At 40.1% G+C, this 20,796-nt stretch overlaps 1 protein-coding gene across 4 annotated transcripts in view; it reads right to left on the bottom strand.

Moving 5' to 3' along the window:
• Positions 1-20,796, bottom strand: part of SORCS1 (sortilin related VPS10 domain containing receptor 1) — a 285,482-nt gene that overhangs the window by 73,852 nt on the left and 190,834 nt on the right. For all 4 annotated transcript variants that reach the window (XM_065067076.1, XM_065067077.1, XM_065067078.1 and 1 more), the window contains exons 6-7: positions 11,776-11,840; positions 2,645-2,763 (exon numbers count right to left, since the gene is read on the bottom strand). In XM_065067076.1, the coding sequence (XP_064923148.1) occupies positions 2,645-2,763; positions 11,776-11,840 (184 nt within the window). The remainder of the gene's footprint in view (positions 1-2,644; positions 2,764-11,775; positions 11,841-20,796) is intronic.

The raw sequence follows: 20,796 nt of genomic DNA, 5'->3' as shown, positions 1-20,796 counted from the left end.
TGAAAGTCTGGGGAAAGTGAAGTCCCAGCTCCACTTGGGCCATTATGCCACCTGCTGGAACCACAGCTCCTCTCTGACTTGCCACAAAGCAGCCTGTTCTTTGCTATCTGCAGAGCTGCCACGGAGGCTATTGGTTAGACTGACAGACTTAAGACTTAATTTCTATTTCTGTCTCCAGCTTTGGTTCCTGTGTGGCCTTGTACGAGCCATCACATGTATCTGTAACCAGATCAGCTAAGCATTCACTACTCCTGAACCCAGGAGAAGCCAAGTTGATTTGATATTTCTGTGATTCTGGCCATTTATTTCAGTGTCTAAACACTGATGACAATACCTTGAAAAGGCTGGGTTAGAGTAATGTGAGTTTTCATTTCCTACCACCTATTAAAGGGCTAAAAAATAGAAATAAAAAAACCTGTCAATGTTATCTGGCTTCCAGTGCTGCTGAAGCATAATCAATGTTTGCGAAGTACTTGGAAATGCTTGGGTGAAAGATACTGAAGAAAAAATATCCCCAAGGATCCCCCACGTAGAACTTTGCTTTAATTGCCTGATATATGGGCTTATCAAGATTTTTTTCTTTAGTACTGTTTAAAAATGCACTGCAATAGTTTAAAATGCAAGACACACAGAGGCTAAGTTCATAGCAGATTAAGTAAAATAAGAACTGTTTCTTATTCTAAAGCTCTTCAACTATTTCTAAAAAAATGTGCAAAAGTCAGGAGAAAGAAGTCCAGAAGCATTGTTTATGAGAGACTGTGAGTTTGTAAAGAAAATGCAGTGTAGTGGGAGAAATAAACCCACGTTCCTTTATCCTCATGCTTTCGAGCCTACAAGTTCTCATTCCAAATACCTTAGTTGCAGAAAAGCTCGATGGGGATCAAGGAATGTAGGAAAGTCTATGTGAGGGTGCTCGGGGCATCCATTTATTCTTCCAAACCTTCACTGTCTGATGTAGGGCTATTCATCCTCTGAAGAACAGTGCCTGGGATATGGCAGGGTCCAGCATCAGCCACAGCATGATTTAGCTTTTCCTTGCAAGCTAGATACATCCATATATATATATATATGTATCTGTAACCACTTGAAGAATCTCATTTTAAATTACCAGCCAACAGTGAATTCACGGACTACTAGGAGCAAAGCAGATGTTGTTTCCAGGGATTAAAATATTATTATTTGATGTTTGCAAGTGTCATTTACTTATGACTGGCAAGTACTTTCTCTTTGACCTGATATTTATTTCTGTTTAAGAATCCTAAGGAGTTTAAGAGGAGCTTTAAAATAGGAGCTTTCTAGATTCAAATATTCCATGATACCTTCTCAAACTGCATTACAAACATGAATACATAAAGTTGTATGAAGTCCCATTGAGCATTAAGGGGAGCATCATAAGAGACTGCCTCTCCTCCTATGTTCTTCCTTTCAGAGGCAGCTAACACAGAGGTGTAACAAAGCCAAAATTTGACAGCACTGGGAACACTATACAACAGCTTACAGACAGAAAGTGAAATGCATCAAAATACAAGGGCTATTCAGAGAGGCAGACAATCTCCCCAGCACTGACTTCAGATGGGGCAAAGGGGTTGGTTTCTCTACAGTGTGTAATAACTTCAGGTCAGAACAGATTAGATTAACAATCTCGAAAAGCACAAAAACAAGTAACGAAGTCAATTAATCAATTCATATATGAAGAGAAATTCTCCAGCTCTTATGTCACTTGAACCATGAAAACACAGTTATTCTGAAATTAAAGAGCGTGCCTGAACAGTGACAGGTGCTCCTTTTTTTCTTACCATATAAACATTTCATTTATGCCTCAGACAGACTAGGCACAAAAACTATGCTGGAATGTATATCCTAGATTTATTTGTGGATGATTTAGATTGGTGTTTATGGCTGAGTTCATTAACTGAAGGTAATTAACAATCAACTCACCCAATATAAAATATCAGTCTTCTCTCTTCCCTCCACCCCTAAGCACGGCAGAATATAAACTGTCTGGAAGACCAGTTTAGTCTTAATGATTTCCAGTTCACCTCCAAGGTGCCTGCAATTTAGTTGTTATTTTTTGTCCTTTTCAGCTTTTATTAGATGGACACTGGTGGCAGGCTAATGAGACTCACAGTAGTTCAGATCTATTCACCAGCTCTCACCTGGAACACAGCTTGGCTGAGTACATCTCATCTTCAGCTTTTTCACTATAATCATGACTAAGGCATAACAATAAAGCTTGATTACTCCTCCTTTCGTTCTTCCCCTGACTCCCTCCCTCCTTTTCTATTTCCCTCTCATGCCAAAAAAAGCTTTGGTCTGCTCCCTTGTGGTAGTAGGTGACTGACACGTCACTTCAAGCTGGGAGGTTGAGGTGCAGATGGGACTGCAGGGAGTGGCACAGAGCACTCCAATAAATATGGTAGATGTTCCAGGCAGGAACTCTATGACTCTACAGTGACAAGATACTAGAGGTAAAAGGAACAGTACTAGCACTGTAATGAACTGCTGCAATCCACTCAGTGCCTTTATTATATGGATCTAGTTTTGTCTGAGTAGTTGGGGCCAGCACATGCACACAAGTGCAAAGGAAGGGAGGAAGAAATAATACAAAACAATAGGAAAAATAAGGGAAGAGGGTGTTCTGCACCTGAACAAAGACATAATCATCCTGGACGATGAGGGAGTTGTGGTCAATATAGCCTGGAAAGGGTTTGCTGCGAGTGGCTTCACTGCAGTTCTGCATCTTGCAGGTGATGTATTGGGCATCTGAAAGGAAAAGAACAGAACCAAGACACTTGAGATCCTGAGCACAGACCCTTCCTACTGCTACAAACCCATTTGCTGAGGTAGCATTTTTGCTTCCCAGATTCAAGTATCAAGAAGTGACACCATTAATTCAACTCAACACAACACTTCTTTCTCTTACACCCCTCCTAAATCCATCCTTGATTACTTTCTTCCCTTAAGTTCCTTCCTTCTTCATCTGCCCCAACCTCTCATTATTTCTCTCATTCTACCCAACATGTAGTTGTACCCAACTACACATTGCTACTTTATACCAAGAGAGACCCCAGTATAGCTGATCGGATTGTTCCATACCACTCTTGTTGTTCCATGCTGGAAGTAGACCAGAGGCAGCATCTGAAGTTGGCACAACACACTGCTGATGGCTCAGGTCTGACAGAAACCCAGTTAAGAGTGTTTCATTCAGCAGTGTCACCTGCCCTGATGAATTTACTCGGATGTTACACAGGCTTAAGCTTAAAGCAAGTAAATGAGTAAGGGAAAAATAGAGCCATGAAGGACCCTTTGAGACAACAAACAGCCCAATTCCTGTGACTCTCAAGGTAACTATAGCCCTGAAGAGTTGTGTTTATGCTGCAGGACAGATACTCTCTGTGCTGAGCCTCTACAGTTGTCCCCATGGTGTGGGATTTGCTGGAGAGCATGTCAGCTTCTTCATGGTAACATGCTGAGTTTATTTAGAACAGGGGTTTCAAACTCATTTTCACCAGAGGCCACAACAGCCTCACAGTTGCCTTCAAAGGGCTGAATGTAATTTTAGGACTGTAAAAATGTAAGAATAGTTATGTTTAGACAGTCCTAAAGCTACATTTGGCCCTCTGAAGGCAACTGCGAGGCTGATGTGGCCCCTGGTGAAAATGAGTTTGACACCCCTGATTTAGAACACAGCCAAGGTCCAGACCATACACAAGTATGAGGACACCTTCAGAAGATACCTGCCCCATAATGTCACCACTGACAAACCCTTCCATGGCGCACCTACAGCTTTCCTACAACACTTTTACTCTGTGGTGTAATTCAGACCACCTCCTGTCCAGGGGTTTTACCTACATCCCTGTTGGCAATGCAGGTGTGTGCACTCTGGCAGACCTGTGCAATCATTCCACACTCTCTTGAAACTAGAGGCCTTATAAGTTTACATCACCAGTATGTTTCAAAGTAAACAGCCTAAATGCAGCCCTGAAGCCCTGTCATCCGTTGTCGCTTATGGGATGTCCTCATCTCCTATTCTAAAGCACTGTAGAGCACTCATCTCATAATCCATGACCTGAAGAAAAACAATTTGTGTTATTTCATGGTGGTAATTGATCCTAGAATACAGTACCAGATTCTCAATATTCAATTTGGGCTTTTTCAGATAAATTAAGAAGTTGTTCTTTGTTTAATGACAAAGCTGATTCACAGGAAGACGGATTTCAGCGTTTTAGCATTAGCACTTCTATGACAGAAACACTACATGGCATTTAATCTTAGAACTACTTTAATCTTTTTCCTTGTCAGAGAAATGAAGCCCCTATTTGATATAATTATAACTTTCTGACCAGAGAAGCAGCATTTTACACTGAAATAGAAATGGATGGATTTTTACCATCTCATATTTAATCTTGGTTTTAATTAAAATCTATTATTTGACATTTCTTTGCTTCTAATGGCTGTTGACTTCTTCTTGAAACAGACATGCAGGGTGACAAACATTCAGGAAAGTTTGATGAGGCCTGATTTTACCACAGCCTTTGCAGAGTTCTTGGAATATATAAAATGCTAAGCATTATTAGTCACTACAGTTTATAACATTTTATGCTTTTGCAGCTCACTGCAAAACATTAATTAAAACAGCCTGGACAACATGACTGAAATGTATTTCCCTTCAGAGGGAATTTTTCCACATTGGCCACGAGAGGGCAGGGAACGACACAACTCCCAGCCTGCTCATTCAACTGAGCTCAGGAAAGTTCTTTTAGAGCTGTTCAGCCCTCTGTCCCTCTGCTCCGAAGATGAAGGAGGACAACGGGTCCAGAGCCTCTTCCACCACCCCATAGTACTGTGTGGTGCAGCACATCCCCTCCTAGTCATAAGACACAGAATGTGCATGCATTTTTTCACCTGCAACACAACTAACTCCCACTTCTGTTAACTCAATCCATTGTATCATGAAGGACAGCTCCCCGTACCCACCCCCACATTCACCTCATCCCATTCTGGGGTTCTGAGTGAAATGTCTGATAATCCTGTGCTTAAACAAAGCAGCATCAGTGGAAATGGGTGGCTCCAAGACCCCCCTGGGCTGTTGGCAAGCCTGGGCAGCTTTTCACTCATGGGATCAAATAACACAGCACAGAACTTCAAAGCATCAGACATCTGTTTTCCACCTTGTTTCCTTTTTTCTCCCCCCACCCACATTGTTTCCTTTTAATTCCACAGGCACACCATCTTCCTTGGAGACACAAGGAAGAGACCACAGTGCCATCTTACTGCCCATGGAAATGGGTTATCTATCCTGGGAGCACAGGGAGGTTACAGGATGGGTGCTGCTGGGACCAGCAAGCAAAGAATATTAAAGAATCTCTCCACCACAAGAGATTTTAAAGAGCAGGCTGAGTTGACATCCATTAGAGGTGATTGAAGTTTTTTCAGTGCTGTTTTAATGGAGGAATGGGGACTGTGTCTATTTCTGCTGTGATCACAGGAGTCTGTACAGGCGTGATTGTACCATTGATGAAGATTTACTAAGGCAATTCCTGTGAACTTTTACAGTGCAATTCTCCACGGCTTCAATTCTAAAATGCCAGTAATAACTACTAAAGGGCAGAGCATTGAAATTGCTTAAGCTAATCTTCCAAACAGCCAAACTCTGAGATGTGCACTCCAAGAAAAGCTCCCTCTGCTATGGGAGACAGAAAGAAGGAAAACAGGAAAGCAGTGCCTGGATCCCTCTTTTTTCCTAAGGCAAGTTTTGCTGCATTCACATTAACTCAAGGATTTTGTTTCAGCATTTGATTCTCATGGACATTTTATGTGATTCTGCTGTCAGAGCTTTGTAATTTAGCATTAATTAATGTCAATTAATGTATTCAGTTGCTAAGCTCTGGAATTAATTTCATTAGTTTTCCCGCACAGATGTTTTCCCTGCCATAGGTAATTAGGACATTATGCTTTTCAGTTCCAGAACCCTCACCTCCAACAACAGCTGCTGTTTTTAATATACAACAATAAAGTCACACTATGCCTGCAGAGAAGAACATAGCAACTCTGAGCACTTACACCCCCAGACACTTTGATTTTGACAGGTTTAGACACCTAGAGTAGGACTGTTCTTGGGGAATGGCAGCTATTTCTGAAGAGGAAGCAAAAAAAGTCACAGGAATGGAGGAGACATCTTGTAACGGAAACCTCTGACAAAATTAATCTGTTTCAGTAGTGAAAGAGAACTGCAAATGCTAACACATAACAAAGGTTGAGAGCCAGGAGGACCCTAAGCCATGAAATATTTTAGTCTATTCTGTTTAGCTTGCACTTCATGCTAGTATGTTCTCAAGGGAAATGCATTCAGCCTGTCCCAGAGACATTTCTTGGCTCAGCTGGTGGAGATGGAAGGTCGTTGGTGAGCCTCTGCAAAAGTACAGGGGAGAATTTAAAATCCTTTCCTACAGCAGAGCAAGACTTTCTTCAGAACACTGTTGCCAAGTGTTATTTTGTATGACATATCAAACCACAATATCCACTGCTTTCCAGTCTAAGCTTGCATGTACATCTTTCAAAAACCTTATTTGATCACAAAGAGAGTCAGAGAAAATATTCACTGTACTTCACTGTAGAATGTATAATTCCTCACAATTTTAATTTTTGTCTTTAATTCATTGAGAAATGCATCCTTTCTACAAATAAATCCACTTAGGACAAAACAGGAGTTTATGCAAAGAGCATCCACACAATCTGACTCATGCGCCTTCCCAGATTTACTATGAAGTATCCCAGTTCATTACTGAGCAGCTTATACATTAGGGATAGTTTCTGCTTTTTAAGGATGACTGGCATCCTGTAACTAATGATCAGGAAGATCATGGTAGTAACATATCTCACAGAAAGACCCAGGACTGTAAACCCCCTCCAACAGTGACTAATAACAAAAGTGTATAAAAGAGAATTTGCCCAGATGCCTTGGCAGTTCAGGTACACCTTCAGCATCCACAGTTTCCCATTGCAATGGGTACCACAATTTCATTAAAATTTCTACCAAAAATTAATGTTTCTGTTTGTTTTGTGAGAAACACACAAAACAACTGCTCCTTATCCATTTCCATCTGGTCTGAATGTTGATTTGTGAAACATTTATGATATGGGAATATACTCACAACTCTCCAGGACTCAGCAACTGCAAAGCAATTAAGCAGTAATGAAGATCAGTGAAATGAAGCCGTCCCACTTACTAACTACTCACAAATCTGATTTTATCCTGCTGCAACTCTTTCTTCACTGCATGTCAGAGTCAGGAGTCTTTCTTTACATGTGGAAGTATACCCACTGTCATTTCTGGCAGAAGGATATAATTAGAGAAACTAACAGATGTCATTCTCCAGGACAAATACTAATCACAATCAGGAAAAACTACTAATCACAGCCAGGAAAAAAAAAAAAAAAAAAAAAAAAAAATCACTGCACAGCTTTTGGGCACTATGAGAATTAATTCTCTAGCTATGTTAGCAAAAGATTGTCAGGGTAGGTTGCCTATTCATTTTCTGCACAGCAGTGATTATTTTTTTCTTCCTAGCAATGTTTTGTTGAAACAGAAATTTAAGTCCTAGTATTAGTGATTCAGATGCTATTGGCCAGATGCTCAGTCCTTCTGTTCATCAGCAAGCAGAACGTGCCTGCTGACCCCATGTGAGACTTTGGTCTTACCTGCAACCACAGCAGCACCTAAATTACCTTTCAATAAGAAAAGTTGCTGTGTAAATCAGGACAGCAGAAGAAAAGCAAAGGAAACAAAAGCACGTGTAGAAAACCCCTTAGCTTCATTCATCGACACCTAAAAAAAAATCACGTCTACAGAAGCAAATGCATATCTCAAATGTAACAGTTGGTTTTCTTGATTTGTATCTGTAGAAATGGTCACTTAGACATCCTCTGAGTCAGCTTTGCCATTCTGTGGAGAGCCAGTGTGTAGCCAGTTAGTCTCCAAATGCCTTGTAGAGATCCATCTTTCTAATTTTCACCAACAGTCTGGATTCCTCAATAGGGATCACCTGAATAAAAATTACCTCTCATGTCAATTAGCTTGAATCAGGCCTTACTGGGGTAAATATCCCTAGCTCAAATCAGATAAACCCATTCATTAAGGATCCTTCAGGACCTGTGTATTCTTTATGAACCTAAAACCCACATGTCCCTAAGTTTATATGCCTTCTGAAAGCACATCAAGCTGTGTTTGAGCAAACCTGGATTTAATTTCCAACAGTGATTCTGCCTGCTGACTATGGTGAATGTACCAAGAGAAGCTTATTGTGTGGTTAAGAACTGTAGGGGATTAATGTCTTACCGGGGTGTTGACCTGAAACCAGGCAAAAAAAAAATATCACAATTCCTGCTGACTTTGCCAGCTTGTCTTTGATCCTGTTCCAAAATCAAAGTGGAACACCAAGGACACCCAAGCGTACAAATGGAAATGTGAGATAAGGTTCATATGAACTTCTTCCAACCAGAAAAATCGGTATTACTACTGTGCTCTCAGTCCCAGTTTGACTCTGAATGGGCCTGAAGCCTTTAAAAATAAACAAAACCATCACATTTGATGAGATGAAAAATAGCCTGGTGCTCTCCAAAATTTACACAACAGGATTAAAAGCACAAATGGCAATGATTAGCCCTGCAAATCTGTCTCCATCAATACAACTAAACTGCACAGTCTGTACTCAGTTTGTTCATCACTAGCTTCAACCTTGTTTGATGAGACACAGTGTGTTCAGAAGGAGTCCAGGTTTGCCTGGATCCTGATAGGAAAAAGAAATAGTAGGGAGAATGTGAGCGCAGGTACAACATTGCTAGCCAGATCCACAGCAGGTGTAAATCAACATGCAACTGAAGTTATACTGATTTGTGTCTGCTGAGGGACTCCTGTTTTGGTGCTCATAAACCTTTTACATTATGTATATAAACACAATAAATAAAAGGCACAGACAGACTATAATCAGGGAGCAGAGATAGAGAGTTATGGGTGTTCTAGCAGGGAAAGCCCAATACTAAGATCACTGCTGACAGATGTTCTCAAACGACCCTTCCAGGGAGATGGGCTAACACCGAACTCTGCTGACATTTCTACTTCTTCTCACCTAAAGCTGCAGTTATACTATTCAGCTTCTGTTAGAAAAGATGAGGTAGTTTTTCTTATTTGTACCGAGTTCAGCAGGTTTTTGCTCAGCCCTTATATTTTCACTTCAGGATCTATTATTTTATTGTACAGATTGTGTGGCTGTTTCCGCACCACCCTCCTTCCATTCCTTCTTTCTCTCTGCCTTGTTTTGGCAAGTCTACCTTCTCAAATTTAATCCCTTTATTGAATTTTTACACTTGGTTAACCCTCAAAAGAGAAATTGCAAAGTATAAATAAGTAAATGCAAGAACTTTAAAAAAATACAACAACAACCACCCACAAAATAAACAAACAAAACCACAAAACACTGCAACTAATTATTTACAAATTACCCTCAGCTAGTAAAAAGGTAACTTTTTCACTTTAGTACACTTCTGCTCATCACCTCACTGGCAGTGACACACCTGCTTCATTCCAAAAGAGAAAGGTTTGTTCATCCATTGGAGGGTCATAGTCACTTCATCCAGGAAAAGTGGAATGATTTAGTATATAGAAGAAGGCTCTAACAGCCAAGAGAACTAAATATACGAAGCTGGTCATGGTAACTAGAGTCTGTCTCAGTCTCAAACTCCTGTGACCTGCTACCAGATGTCTTCTGACAACAAGTGCTGTGATATGTTCCAAACTCACCACTATAGTCATCTGCCAAAGACCAACGCTCCCTGGAATGATGGGCAAAACAGAGCATGCACGTACTGAAAATCCAACACGTTTTCTTATATTGCCAATGAGTTGAGCGGGGTCCTCCTGCTTCATCTGCAGAAGTTTCATATGAATGACTGGTTTGCAAGAGGGGCTGAAGATTTGACACCATCACTATATTTACACTAATAGTTCTGTCATTGCCTAAACAGAGAAACTTGTGTTGCCACACAACTAAGCCAAAATAAGTGCACAGAATCAGTTACTAGAGCTCGGGCTGATGAGCAATAATTTGTTATTCCACAGTTCTTTACTAATATACCTGGAACCCTCAAGCCAGTTTCATTCACTTGGTGGTTTTGGTTTCCATCTTAAGAGATGTAATAAAACTTACTAATTTGTCAAGCACTGAAGAAGTCTTTTGCAGAAATGTGGTGTAGCTGTACAAAATGTTCTTATTGCATCCTAAGAACTCAAACTGGACTGTTCAAGACATTTGGAGCATGACACTTTCTCTACCCACTGTAAGCTGAACATGCCTCAAAAAGCATCACCAGAATATAGCTCCTGAAACATCAGTTGTAGTGCTTTATCTCAATGACCACAAATTCTTAATGCCTTATAACAGTAACATTTTGTGCTGAAATATTCCTGTTAGAATATTTAATTCTCATTTAGCATGTCCCAAGAAATAGAAAACCTCATGTTTCCAGCCTTGCTCCCGTGTCCAGGTAATTGAAACTGAGAGGAAAAATAATAATCAGAGATCACAAATGATAAGCAATAGAGATAATACTTCACTTTTACTAATCTTGCATATCTTGAAATGGAAAGACCTTTAAAACTTTATGGTTTCTATCGCAACTGTTTCTTTCCAAAATTCATCTTCCAAAAAATTCTCTTTCATGCTAAATTTCAGTGAGTTAAAAAAATGATTACCTTACAGTTACCTTTTCAGAAAGTTTTTAAGCTTCTGATGACAAAATACATATTTCAAGTAATACCACTGCATTTGGGGGTACAATTCAGGAGCGAATTTTATCCATATTTAAAGGAATTAATTGACTGCATCTTTAATACATACATATTGCAAATGGTAAAAAGCTGCTTCTTATGTTACAGCAAAGTTGCTATTTACAGAGGAAACAGTATGGAATTACAATGATGAGATCTATGGCAGCTAAGCTTTCAGTGTGATGCCTGCCTGAGGCAATGCAGTGTTGTGGAAAAGAAATCCATGGAGGAAGATCTGCAAAGGCAGTGGACCTCAAAGATGAACCTTGAGGAAGCATGGGTGGGAGGAGAAAAGGCCAGCGGGTGCTCAGGGTGCCTGAGAGAATTTACAGCCAATTAGGAGAATATTTTGGAGTTACAGGTAAAGGAGGCTCCTGAAAAGGAAAAAACACCTCAAGAGTCAAAGCAGGGAGGGAGAGGAGCTGTTGAAAGTGAAGGACAATGACAGGACCAGCAATAACAGTGAAGAATACACTTAGGCTGGTCATTAAAAGGTTTTTAATGTGAGAAAAATGAGGTATTTTCAAAGGAAATACCTAAGGCAGAGTATCACTGGTCTGTTGAAACTGCAAAGCTATGAACAAGGAAATATTATGTACTGTGTGCAACAGCTAGACTTTGTAACCCAGAAACTTCTCTCCAATGTCATGTTCCCATAAACAAAAATCACGTAGGAAGAAAGAAAAGTGCTGCATACACTAACTCAAATTACTACTTACCACCTGTTCTTCCTTATCATGTTCTCGGTTCCTTTCACAGCCTGTTAATCCCAAACTTTTGCCTTGCTAGCAAGACTCTCTTCTGACCAATGTGCCTTGGAACAGTCAAACCCCTCATATTAAATGAATGAATCACTAAACAGAAGTCAGATTTCCATCATGATATTGTGTGGCTACAAGAAGATGAGAGCAGTCCAGAATGCCTCAATATTTGGAAGCTGAGGTACTTACGACCATCCACTGTCTTTGCCTCCAGGTGCACGAGATCAGGTTCTCTACCGGACCCCATCATAGACCTGTAGAAGACAGATTGATACAAAAGCATAAAAAAAACCCAGATACCATGAACGTCTGAGATATTAATTCCACAGGAGATCTTGTTTAGCTGGACCTAAGCTCATACACATAGGTGAGAGCTCATAATTTTGAAAACATTTCTGAGCTTTTCCTAAAATAATCTCCAAACTTTGAAAGAACTTCTACCATATTATTAAATCAATACCACTGCCCTTATGAATTCTTTATTTCTGACCCCTTTTTATTTAACTTCATTCCTCCTGGAGACTTGCTTCTGTTGTCATTGGATCCTGACAGTTTATCCATTTCCTGGTTTGGTCAGAAGAATGCATTTCAGTTCTGTGCGGGATACAGAAGACTTTAATTGATGGGATAATAGTATTTGCCAGCACACTAATTATAGCTGTTCCTTTATATTGGACATTTTATGCACATTTGCTTAATTGACACTCTTAATGATCAATATTCCCTCATTAAGAAATTTTAATAACCCATTTAATCCTGAGACATTTTATCACTTCTGATCTAATAAAAACAGTGTTCCATTAATAAATGTCTGATTGACTCAGAAAAATGACTGTTCACTCTGAATTAAAAAGCAACAACATAAAGACACTGTGCACTTCAAATAAAATTTGATTAGGGGGATTAGGGACTCAGGCTTTGCTTCCATTGCTAAGGTTCCCCTGCACTGGCACTGCTGGCCTCGAGATCTCCCTGGGACAGACCAAATGGCCAGTAGTTTGGACAGTCTGAATTATGGCAGTACTGACTGCAAGTATGTACCAAACACATTGCACAGAAGCCTCAGCAGCATCTCTGACCATCAACCTGGTTTCTGGTCTGGGCCCCATCACCCAAGTCATAATCCCAGGTTAAGACTAAAGGTTAAACAACCAGTTTCTGTTTAGATGCCTGACCTCCAAGTTAATAGATGTGTGAGAGAAGAGAAACATTCATTTCCAGTGATAGACAAATTAGATGCTGTTCTGTTCAAAGCTTCATTATTTTTCAGGAAATCAAAAGTGAGGTTCAAACAGTGATTTAGACCTTAATTTAGTTCCCACTGACTGCAATCAGAGGCAGCTCCAGCTCTTAATCATCATGCGCATTAACTAATAACTATTATAAAAATGTTAACGGTAACAAGACTACTTGTGCCCTGATTAATCCTTAGCTTTTCTTGACAAAATCTGTAACAATTCTTTAGCTAGAAAACGGCTGGATTTTTTTTTTTTTCTCCTCTGCTGGGGACTGGAAAGTTTCAGAAAAGACTCTGAGACAGCATTGCTTTCACATCTTCTCCATTTTTAAGAACATAAATGGCAAAGTCTTTCTCTCCTAAACATTCAACTTCCATTGAAAATCTCTGCTTCCTGATAATTGACACCAAGTGGGTGAGAAGTAACTTCCTAGGGCATTTTTTCTTTCACTTGCTATCATCAGGATATTTAGGGCCAAAATGCTGGGCCTCTTAGTTACAATTCAGTTCAAGATAAATGCATGCCCGTGACAAACAGCTCTAAAAAACTGCAGGAGGACTAAGCTTGTAATTTGGCATATCTCTTTTTTTATTCTTGTTTATTCAGTTGAGCTTTAAGCACACCTGGAACTGGGCTATTGCAGAAGATGGAGTAGAGTTCTGTCAGAGCATTCCTCTTCTTGACTTGACACAGCCCCATGGAGATGTGAACTCTCCAAAGAAACAAGAATTATATTCCGTAGATTTGAACACTTTGTCTCTTCAGAGACACACAACAATGGTATTCATCCAGCGAAGAACTTGTCCTAGTTAAAGCCTGTGAGTCTACAGTCAAGTGCTTTGTGAAGTTCCTCCTAACATTGTTATTCTGACCCCCTAAAACACCTAAGCTGCATCTTCTCAGGCCAAGACAGCTAATTTGGGATGTCTCATTGAAATCAGAGAATGTCCTGAGTAGGAAGGGACCCACACAAGGACCATCAAGTTCAACTCCTGTCCCTGCACAGGACAACCACAAAATTCACATCATATGTCTGAGGGTATTGTACAGTCACTTCCTGTTAGGCTTGGGGCTGTGGCACCTCCCTCGGGAGCCTCTTCCAGTGCTCCATGACCCACTGAGCGTAGAACCTTTTCCTAATGCGCAACCTAAACCTCCCCTGGCACGTGGTCCTGCCATTCACTCAGGTCCTCTCACTGGTCACCAGAGAGCAGAAATCAGCATCTGCCCCTCCTCCCCTCTTAGCGAGGAAGCTGTAGGTGATGATGAGGTCGCCCCTCACTCTCCTCCAGGCTGAACAAGCCAAGTGACTTTAGCTGCTACTCATACAGCTTCCTCTCCTAACTCCTGTAAATTAGAAATAAGATGAGAAATGAAGATGAAAACTAAGACCCAGAGAATCTAAAGGAGTTCCTGAAGTCAAACAGGACATCTGAAGTAGAGGCAAGAACCATACCCCAGTCTTCCTATCTGCTAGATTGTTCCTCCTACCTTAGAAAATATACATTCCATTGCTTTGATATATAATAGGCTTAATTTACTTGTGACAGCACAAGGTCATGGTCACGTCTATAATATTAAATAACACGAACAATCAGTTGCAAAGGACAGGCAAAATACAAATACATATCCACAGAAATCAATACTAGCTGTACATAGCAGACATCCAGAAAGACCACTCCCATTTGGCTTCTGCTGAGATCTTACTAGCCAGAATTTTTTTAATGACAGATTTTCTTGTATCATGCTGTCTTGTTCCATGGTAGCCCTGTGATATTTCTCTAAACATCCCTCTATACCACCTGAAGAGCCACATTAAGTAATATTCATGTTTCCCAGTTATACACTATAGATATTTAACTCTGAGCTAATCACACTCAATAATTCCTGCAGGCAGTGAGAAAAAATGGGCAGTTTTGCACAGGGGTTCATCTGATGGGTGTTAGATATGACTTCATCAGAAGACAAACTTTACCCTAGAAAAGATTGTTTCACTTCATTAGATACAGGATGTCTGAACATATATTCTACAAACAACTATGTGTGATCACATAAAGGTCCCGAAGCAGGTAACAAAACAGACCTGGCGTGTTTATTACCCACATTTCAAAACATAAATTACAGATAAAACTATGGATTGTAATTAAAGGAGAATATCCTGAGCCACCTTCTCTCTGAGAGAGTAATGCTTTATATAGCTTACCTCAGCTTTATTATTTACTATATAGCATGCAAAAGCCCAGGAGACATTCGGAAATGCAATATTGACCACAATGTGCATATGCAGGAGATAAATACCATGCTCTTGTTTGTGCTGTACCTGAAAACTTACACTCTGCAGGAAGACAAACATATCCTTCTACACACGTAGGACAAACAGTTCTTAAAGATTCTACTGGAAACAAGGTGCTAGGAACTGTGGAATATACATAGAAATCTTAAATTTTTAATATGTCAGTGAGATCTATCACAACAATACCAAGCATGCAAGCTATACTATTACTGGGTTTTCTTGGCTTTTTCATTTGGCTGGGTGAAAAAAGAATCATTCTTCACAGCTAAGCAGGACAACGTACTTCTACAAGCCTGAGTATTATCAAGTAACAGTCTTAAGCCCACAGGATCAGAATGAAACAAAATTAATAAACCTAACTGATTACAATGAAATGCAGTTCTGACTCTTGACCAGATTTGAAGGTTATTATAACAAAAGTAGAGTGAAAAATAAATACAAGCTTCACACATGGAAGAAGGCAACTACCTGCTGGATTTGCCCTAGATAACACCAAAACCTCAAACTCAGTGTTTCTAACTTGACACAATTGCCTTCTCTGCTTCATTAACTTTTGTAGACATGGTCAATGTGACCTGGTCAATGTACACTTCACAAGCCAAACTAGGAAAAGTGCTGCACATTTGATAGCTTTTAAATCAAGCACCTTGCCTAGAGTACAGGTACACTCTGGGACCCATTCAGTTACTGATTGCTCTCAGAAATTTATCTAAAAATAAATAGCAATCCAAAACTTTGCCATACCTATTTCGAGCAACTTTTGTTAGCTACACCGGCAATGACGCCTTCTCATATTTCTCAATTCTGTTCTTCCCTTTCAGTATTCATTCCCAAAGACCAATCACTCCTACATCCACTAACTTTTCTTCTCGCAACAGTCTATGTTTTCACTTCATGGTAAAATGCTAACATGCCCTTTGTCCATCCCTTTAATCTCAGGCTTTCTGAAATACTCCCTGAAACTTCAGTATACCAGAGATATGCTTGTAACACTTTCTGCTGAACAGTGCCTGTTGTATTTTGGCAATTAGTTTTTGTGTTTTGTTGGTATAATCGTCTGGATGTTTTGAAAAAGTAAAAAAGGAAAGGAGAGAGTGAAAAAAAAAAACACACACACACAAAAATTAGTCTTCTGGGAAACTGAGGACTTAAAAAGTCCATGGGGATTGGAAGGCAGTGACCCCACTGCCTTTACACAGAAGATGCTTGCATTATGAAAAATATAGGACCCCCATAGTCCTATTACAAAGTTGTTTCCTAAAAGTTTAATCACTGTCAAGCCTACTAAGTAGTCATCTACCGTTGAAAGCTTCACAAATTGATATCAGTGGCTGCAGTGCACTAATTGTTCTGAATGCAGTTCCTACATCCATTGTGAGAAGCAGCACAGGGAAAAGAACCCAAATCATCCTACGGTTTAGAACTAGGTTAAAATAAACAAAAGTAGCCTGGCGCTCTCCATTCCACAGCAAATGCTAGCTGGCATATTTCTATAGTGACCAACCCCTCGCCATCTGTCTGTCTGAAACATTTCTAAAACCTTGGCTTCCTTGGCCTGTCAGCTCTTTTGAGCCAAGGAAACTCAGAGACCCTGTTATCCCAGGGTTTCCACCTCTTCTTTTTTCACTTCTAGGAACAAAAGTAATTGTTTATGGATGCTGGTAACAGATGAGGCTTGCAAGGTAGTCAGACCACACAAAACTGCAAAGGCATAACTGTAAAGAGAGCAAAAGCTTCTGCTTGGTGAACTTATTTTGAAACTACCATTTTTCATAAACAAATACAGCACCAGACAATCCATCTCAGGGGCTTGTGCATTCTGGAAAGTAGCTTTGTTTGCCTTTCATTTTGGATGCTTGCCTTCAGACACAGTCACACCATATCTGAGAAAATCTGCACAAGAAACTCAATGGCAAACTTTTCATGTGTATTACTTGTATCATGCATGCCTATAACAGCCAAGATCAAAGGTATTTTAAGCTAAGCAATAAAAGACAACCTTCTTTTAGAGTATCTAATATAAATGGCCCAGAATGGAAGGCTGAAAGAACACAAATGCTACTACGTCCTTTTCACAGGCAGAATCAGTGCAAATGTGGTTCATTTCTTTTATGGGGACAGAGATCCTATGCAGCTTTCCCATGTCTCAGAGGAAGCAAACAAGTGCAGAACCAGTACTCCTATGACCATCCATCACCTTCTTTTGGGGGGAAAGAAGTATGATTTGCTCATGCAGCAAAGGATTGCAGATAACTGACAGATATCAGCATAACTTTTCTAAGGTGAATAGAAAGAGATCCCCCGAGCTCTGCATACTTTGAGCTTATTGACACTGACTCAGAGTATGTCAGAAGTGGCTGCAATGCAATACCAAACAGGAAAGTGACACAATACTTGGAAAATGCAGTTTCACCCCTCAACACTAAAAATGCTCATTTGCCTATGTACCTTCTCTTTCCCTTCCTGCAACCTGTCCTGATCCTCTTTCTGGACATTAAACTCTAGTTGCACTCTGCAAATGACTTTTTGCTTAACATGTTGTTTATTTTGAGACGTTTCCTGACCTTCAGAATTCCTTCTTCCCACCCTCCATCTGAGCACAACTTCATCTCCACATACACTGCATTACACAGAATGACTGCCTTACACAGAAAGACTAATGAGCTGCAACAGAAAGATGGAAGAGAGAACATACTCTCAGGGATCCTTGTGCCAAAGTTGTCCTATGAACATAAATATTCTAACAAGCTTTATCCTGCCACAATAGAGCTATAAAGTTTCTGTGTTCAGCACATGATAATGGCTTTGTAATTCAATTATTGGTAGAATTTGCCTTTGGGGATTTATCTTCCTTTAGCCTCAGCACTCATGCGAATCCTTTATCGTAAATCTTACCAACGCAAGATCAGCTCCCCCGTTGCCTCTGGGACACATCCTGCCACTTCACATTAAAAAAATGACAGCTTATTCCAACTTAGTGAATGGCACGCTTTGTTTTTGTTTTAAAGGACCAAATGAAAACAACGACTGTGGATGACGTTCATGGAGACATCAGTAGCATCAAGTTTCTTGGTTTCACTGATGCTTCTGTAACACTCTAAATCCTAATTGTCATTCATAAAAATAGTAACATGTAGCACTGAACAGGGAGCTTTTTGTCCAAAGATACAAAAGTACTTGACAATCAACCTTTAAGTAACCTTCCCTGCATGCTACTGATTTGTTCAAGACCTATGGAAAAGTACAAGACCAGCAAACCAAGTTAGAAGCAGGGACTGAGGAAAATTTTTATTCTCAGCTTTATAGATAAACTCCACTGATTAGTCAAGTGCACAGGGATCTCATTGATTTGACCACTATCACACAGCTGTTATGTGGCAGAGACAGAAATAGAGCCTGAGAGTCCTCTAGGCTCCTTTTTCTTTTACTACTATATTGACTCCATGAGGACTTTACAGGTATGCTATGTTCCCTTTTTTTGGCTTGCAGAGGTCAGAGAATCTGCCCCAGGGAGCTTAACGTGGGAGGGAATTCTTGTGATTTCTTTAGTTCAGTCTCTATTATGTGAAGTTCTACAGATTTTACTATTCAAAACATACTTTAAAGACTGCCTGCTAGCTTTAACTTCTCTTAACAGTCTTACTCTTTAGAAACAAAAGGCCAGATTCCAGACAGGCATAAATCAACACTTCATTTCTTTATACCTGGCCAACAAATTTCACCTGACAATCATCTAATTAGGTTTTTTTTCCTGCTACATCTCTACGCCGTTCTTTTCCACATTGTCCAATTAGAGGAAATTATATAATTTTGTGCAATTGAGCTGGAAGCCACTGGGTCAAATCCATCCTATGGTATGCTTTACTGATGGAAAAGTGCAGTGCAGTGAGTAAAGCCCAACTCCTACTTCTCAGCATTGTCTAGAGAAGAAACACATGTATTTCAGATCTTAGTTTCTTCAGAAATAAAACATATAATAAATCCGAAGAGTCTAATGAGTTTTAAGAGCAGCAGAGGATGCTGCCTTTTTTCTGTCCTTGATGACCCACATGGGGCTGGCAAGTTTGTATCTCTGGAAGCCAGACAGGAATAAAATCCTAATTCCCAAGATAAATCTGAGAGATTTTAACCATCATTTGTAGCAAAGAGATAGCACTACATCAAGGTCCAGCTGTCCGAGTACTGTAAGTAAAGAATTTCACTATATCCTTTGAAATGCCAGTGGGATCTTTAGTGAACACTGCTAACCAAGAGTAACCCTTCCTTGCACCCTGGCTGGGCAGGATGTAACACTGACCTTTCTGGTGAGGAAATGTCAGGGGCACTGAACAGTGATAAAGTGCTCTAATGTGTGTTACCATCAGAAACGTTAGCAGCAGCAGTGTGGTGAAGACCAAGGAAATGAACATTTGCAGATTTGCTCTTCAGTCTGGTCCCTGTCAGTATTTCTCATCTGCAGCTCATCTGTGTCTTTAAGCTGCCAGCTGTGAAACTGCATAAAAACTGCATAAAAATATTAGTAAGGTAATAGCAGCCAGACTTTCTCCAAAAGCCCAGCTTCAACTGGAAGCAAATGTGTGGTGTTCAATTCAGGTAAAAAAAAGAAAGAAAAAAAAAAAAAAAAAAAAAGGTCATAAAGCAAAATTCACTACTCCCATTATTCACCATCAGCCAGTTGCTTAATTCAGGTCTCCTGAAAGCTTTCAAGGGTTCCTCTGTATTGTGCCCCTCTGGCATGTGCCCATCTCCACCACAGTTAATCTATGAAATACGTATATTTTAAATTAAATTTCTGGTACACTTCAGCTCATCGGGTCTGGTTTGTGTGTTAGATCAAGCGGATGATTTTCTGGACAGGCTGTCACAATGCCCTTTGATTGGCATCTTTCCCATCAGCCTCTAGCAGTTGCCCTGCAGCGATTAAAAGGTCTTGTTCCGCAATACATAGCATCATTTGTAAACAGCCCAGATACCATGCCATTTAAATTGTCTCAGCCCACCTGAGTGGGTGTGCAAATCTCACCAAGCTGCGGTCTGACAAGAACACCGGGACAGCTCGCCTTTGACACTCCCCTCCCTGCCCCCCGCCTTGATTTTCAGCTCTTTCAGCTGCTCCAATGAACACAGAGCTTTTAAAATACAGTCCCTAGCCTCCTCTGGAAAAGAAAAGATATATACTCTATAATTCTGCTCTGAAGATTAACTTTCTTTGCCATTGCTCATAAAGGAAAACCAAATATAGCCCTATCTACTCATCTGTCCTCCCAGCTGCTTATGAGTTTATCTTTTTCTCTCTTTCAGTGTGTGTGAAAATCTCCATATTGTTTGAGGAGAAAGGTTGGTTGACTGCTTTTTTACAATGTTTTCATCCATTTTTTTCTTCTAATACTTAGGAAAAAAAAAAAAAAAAAGACAGACTGAAGACATAGCAACATCTCTTACCAAATTGACTCATCTCCTGTAATTTCTTCAGGGAATCATTGACATCATAGACACATGACCCTACTGGAAATGAGATATGTGATATGTTTTTACTTCTAATCAGCCCGTTACACCTATGTAGTGCATGAAAGCCCTGAGCTGTATTTTTTGTCTAATTAAGACAATCATCTTAGAATCATAGAATGGTTTGGCTTGGAGTGGACCTTTAAGGATAATCTAGTCTGACCCCTGTCATGA

Source organism: Columba livia, chromosome 6 (genome assembly GCF_036013475.1).
Source record: "Columba livia isolate bColLiv1 breed racing homer chromosome 6, bColLiv1.pat.W.v2, whole genome shotgun sequence".
Taxonomy (NCBI): Eukaryota; Metazoa; Chordata; class Aves; order Columbiformes; family Columbidae; genus Columba; species Columba livia.
The sequence above is the reverse complement of the archived record's forward strand: the minus strand, read 5'-3'. Positions and strand labels throughout refer to the sequence as shown.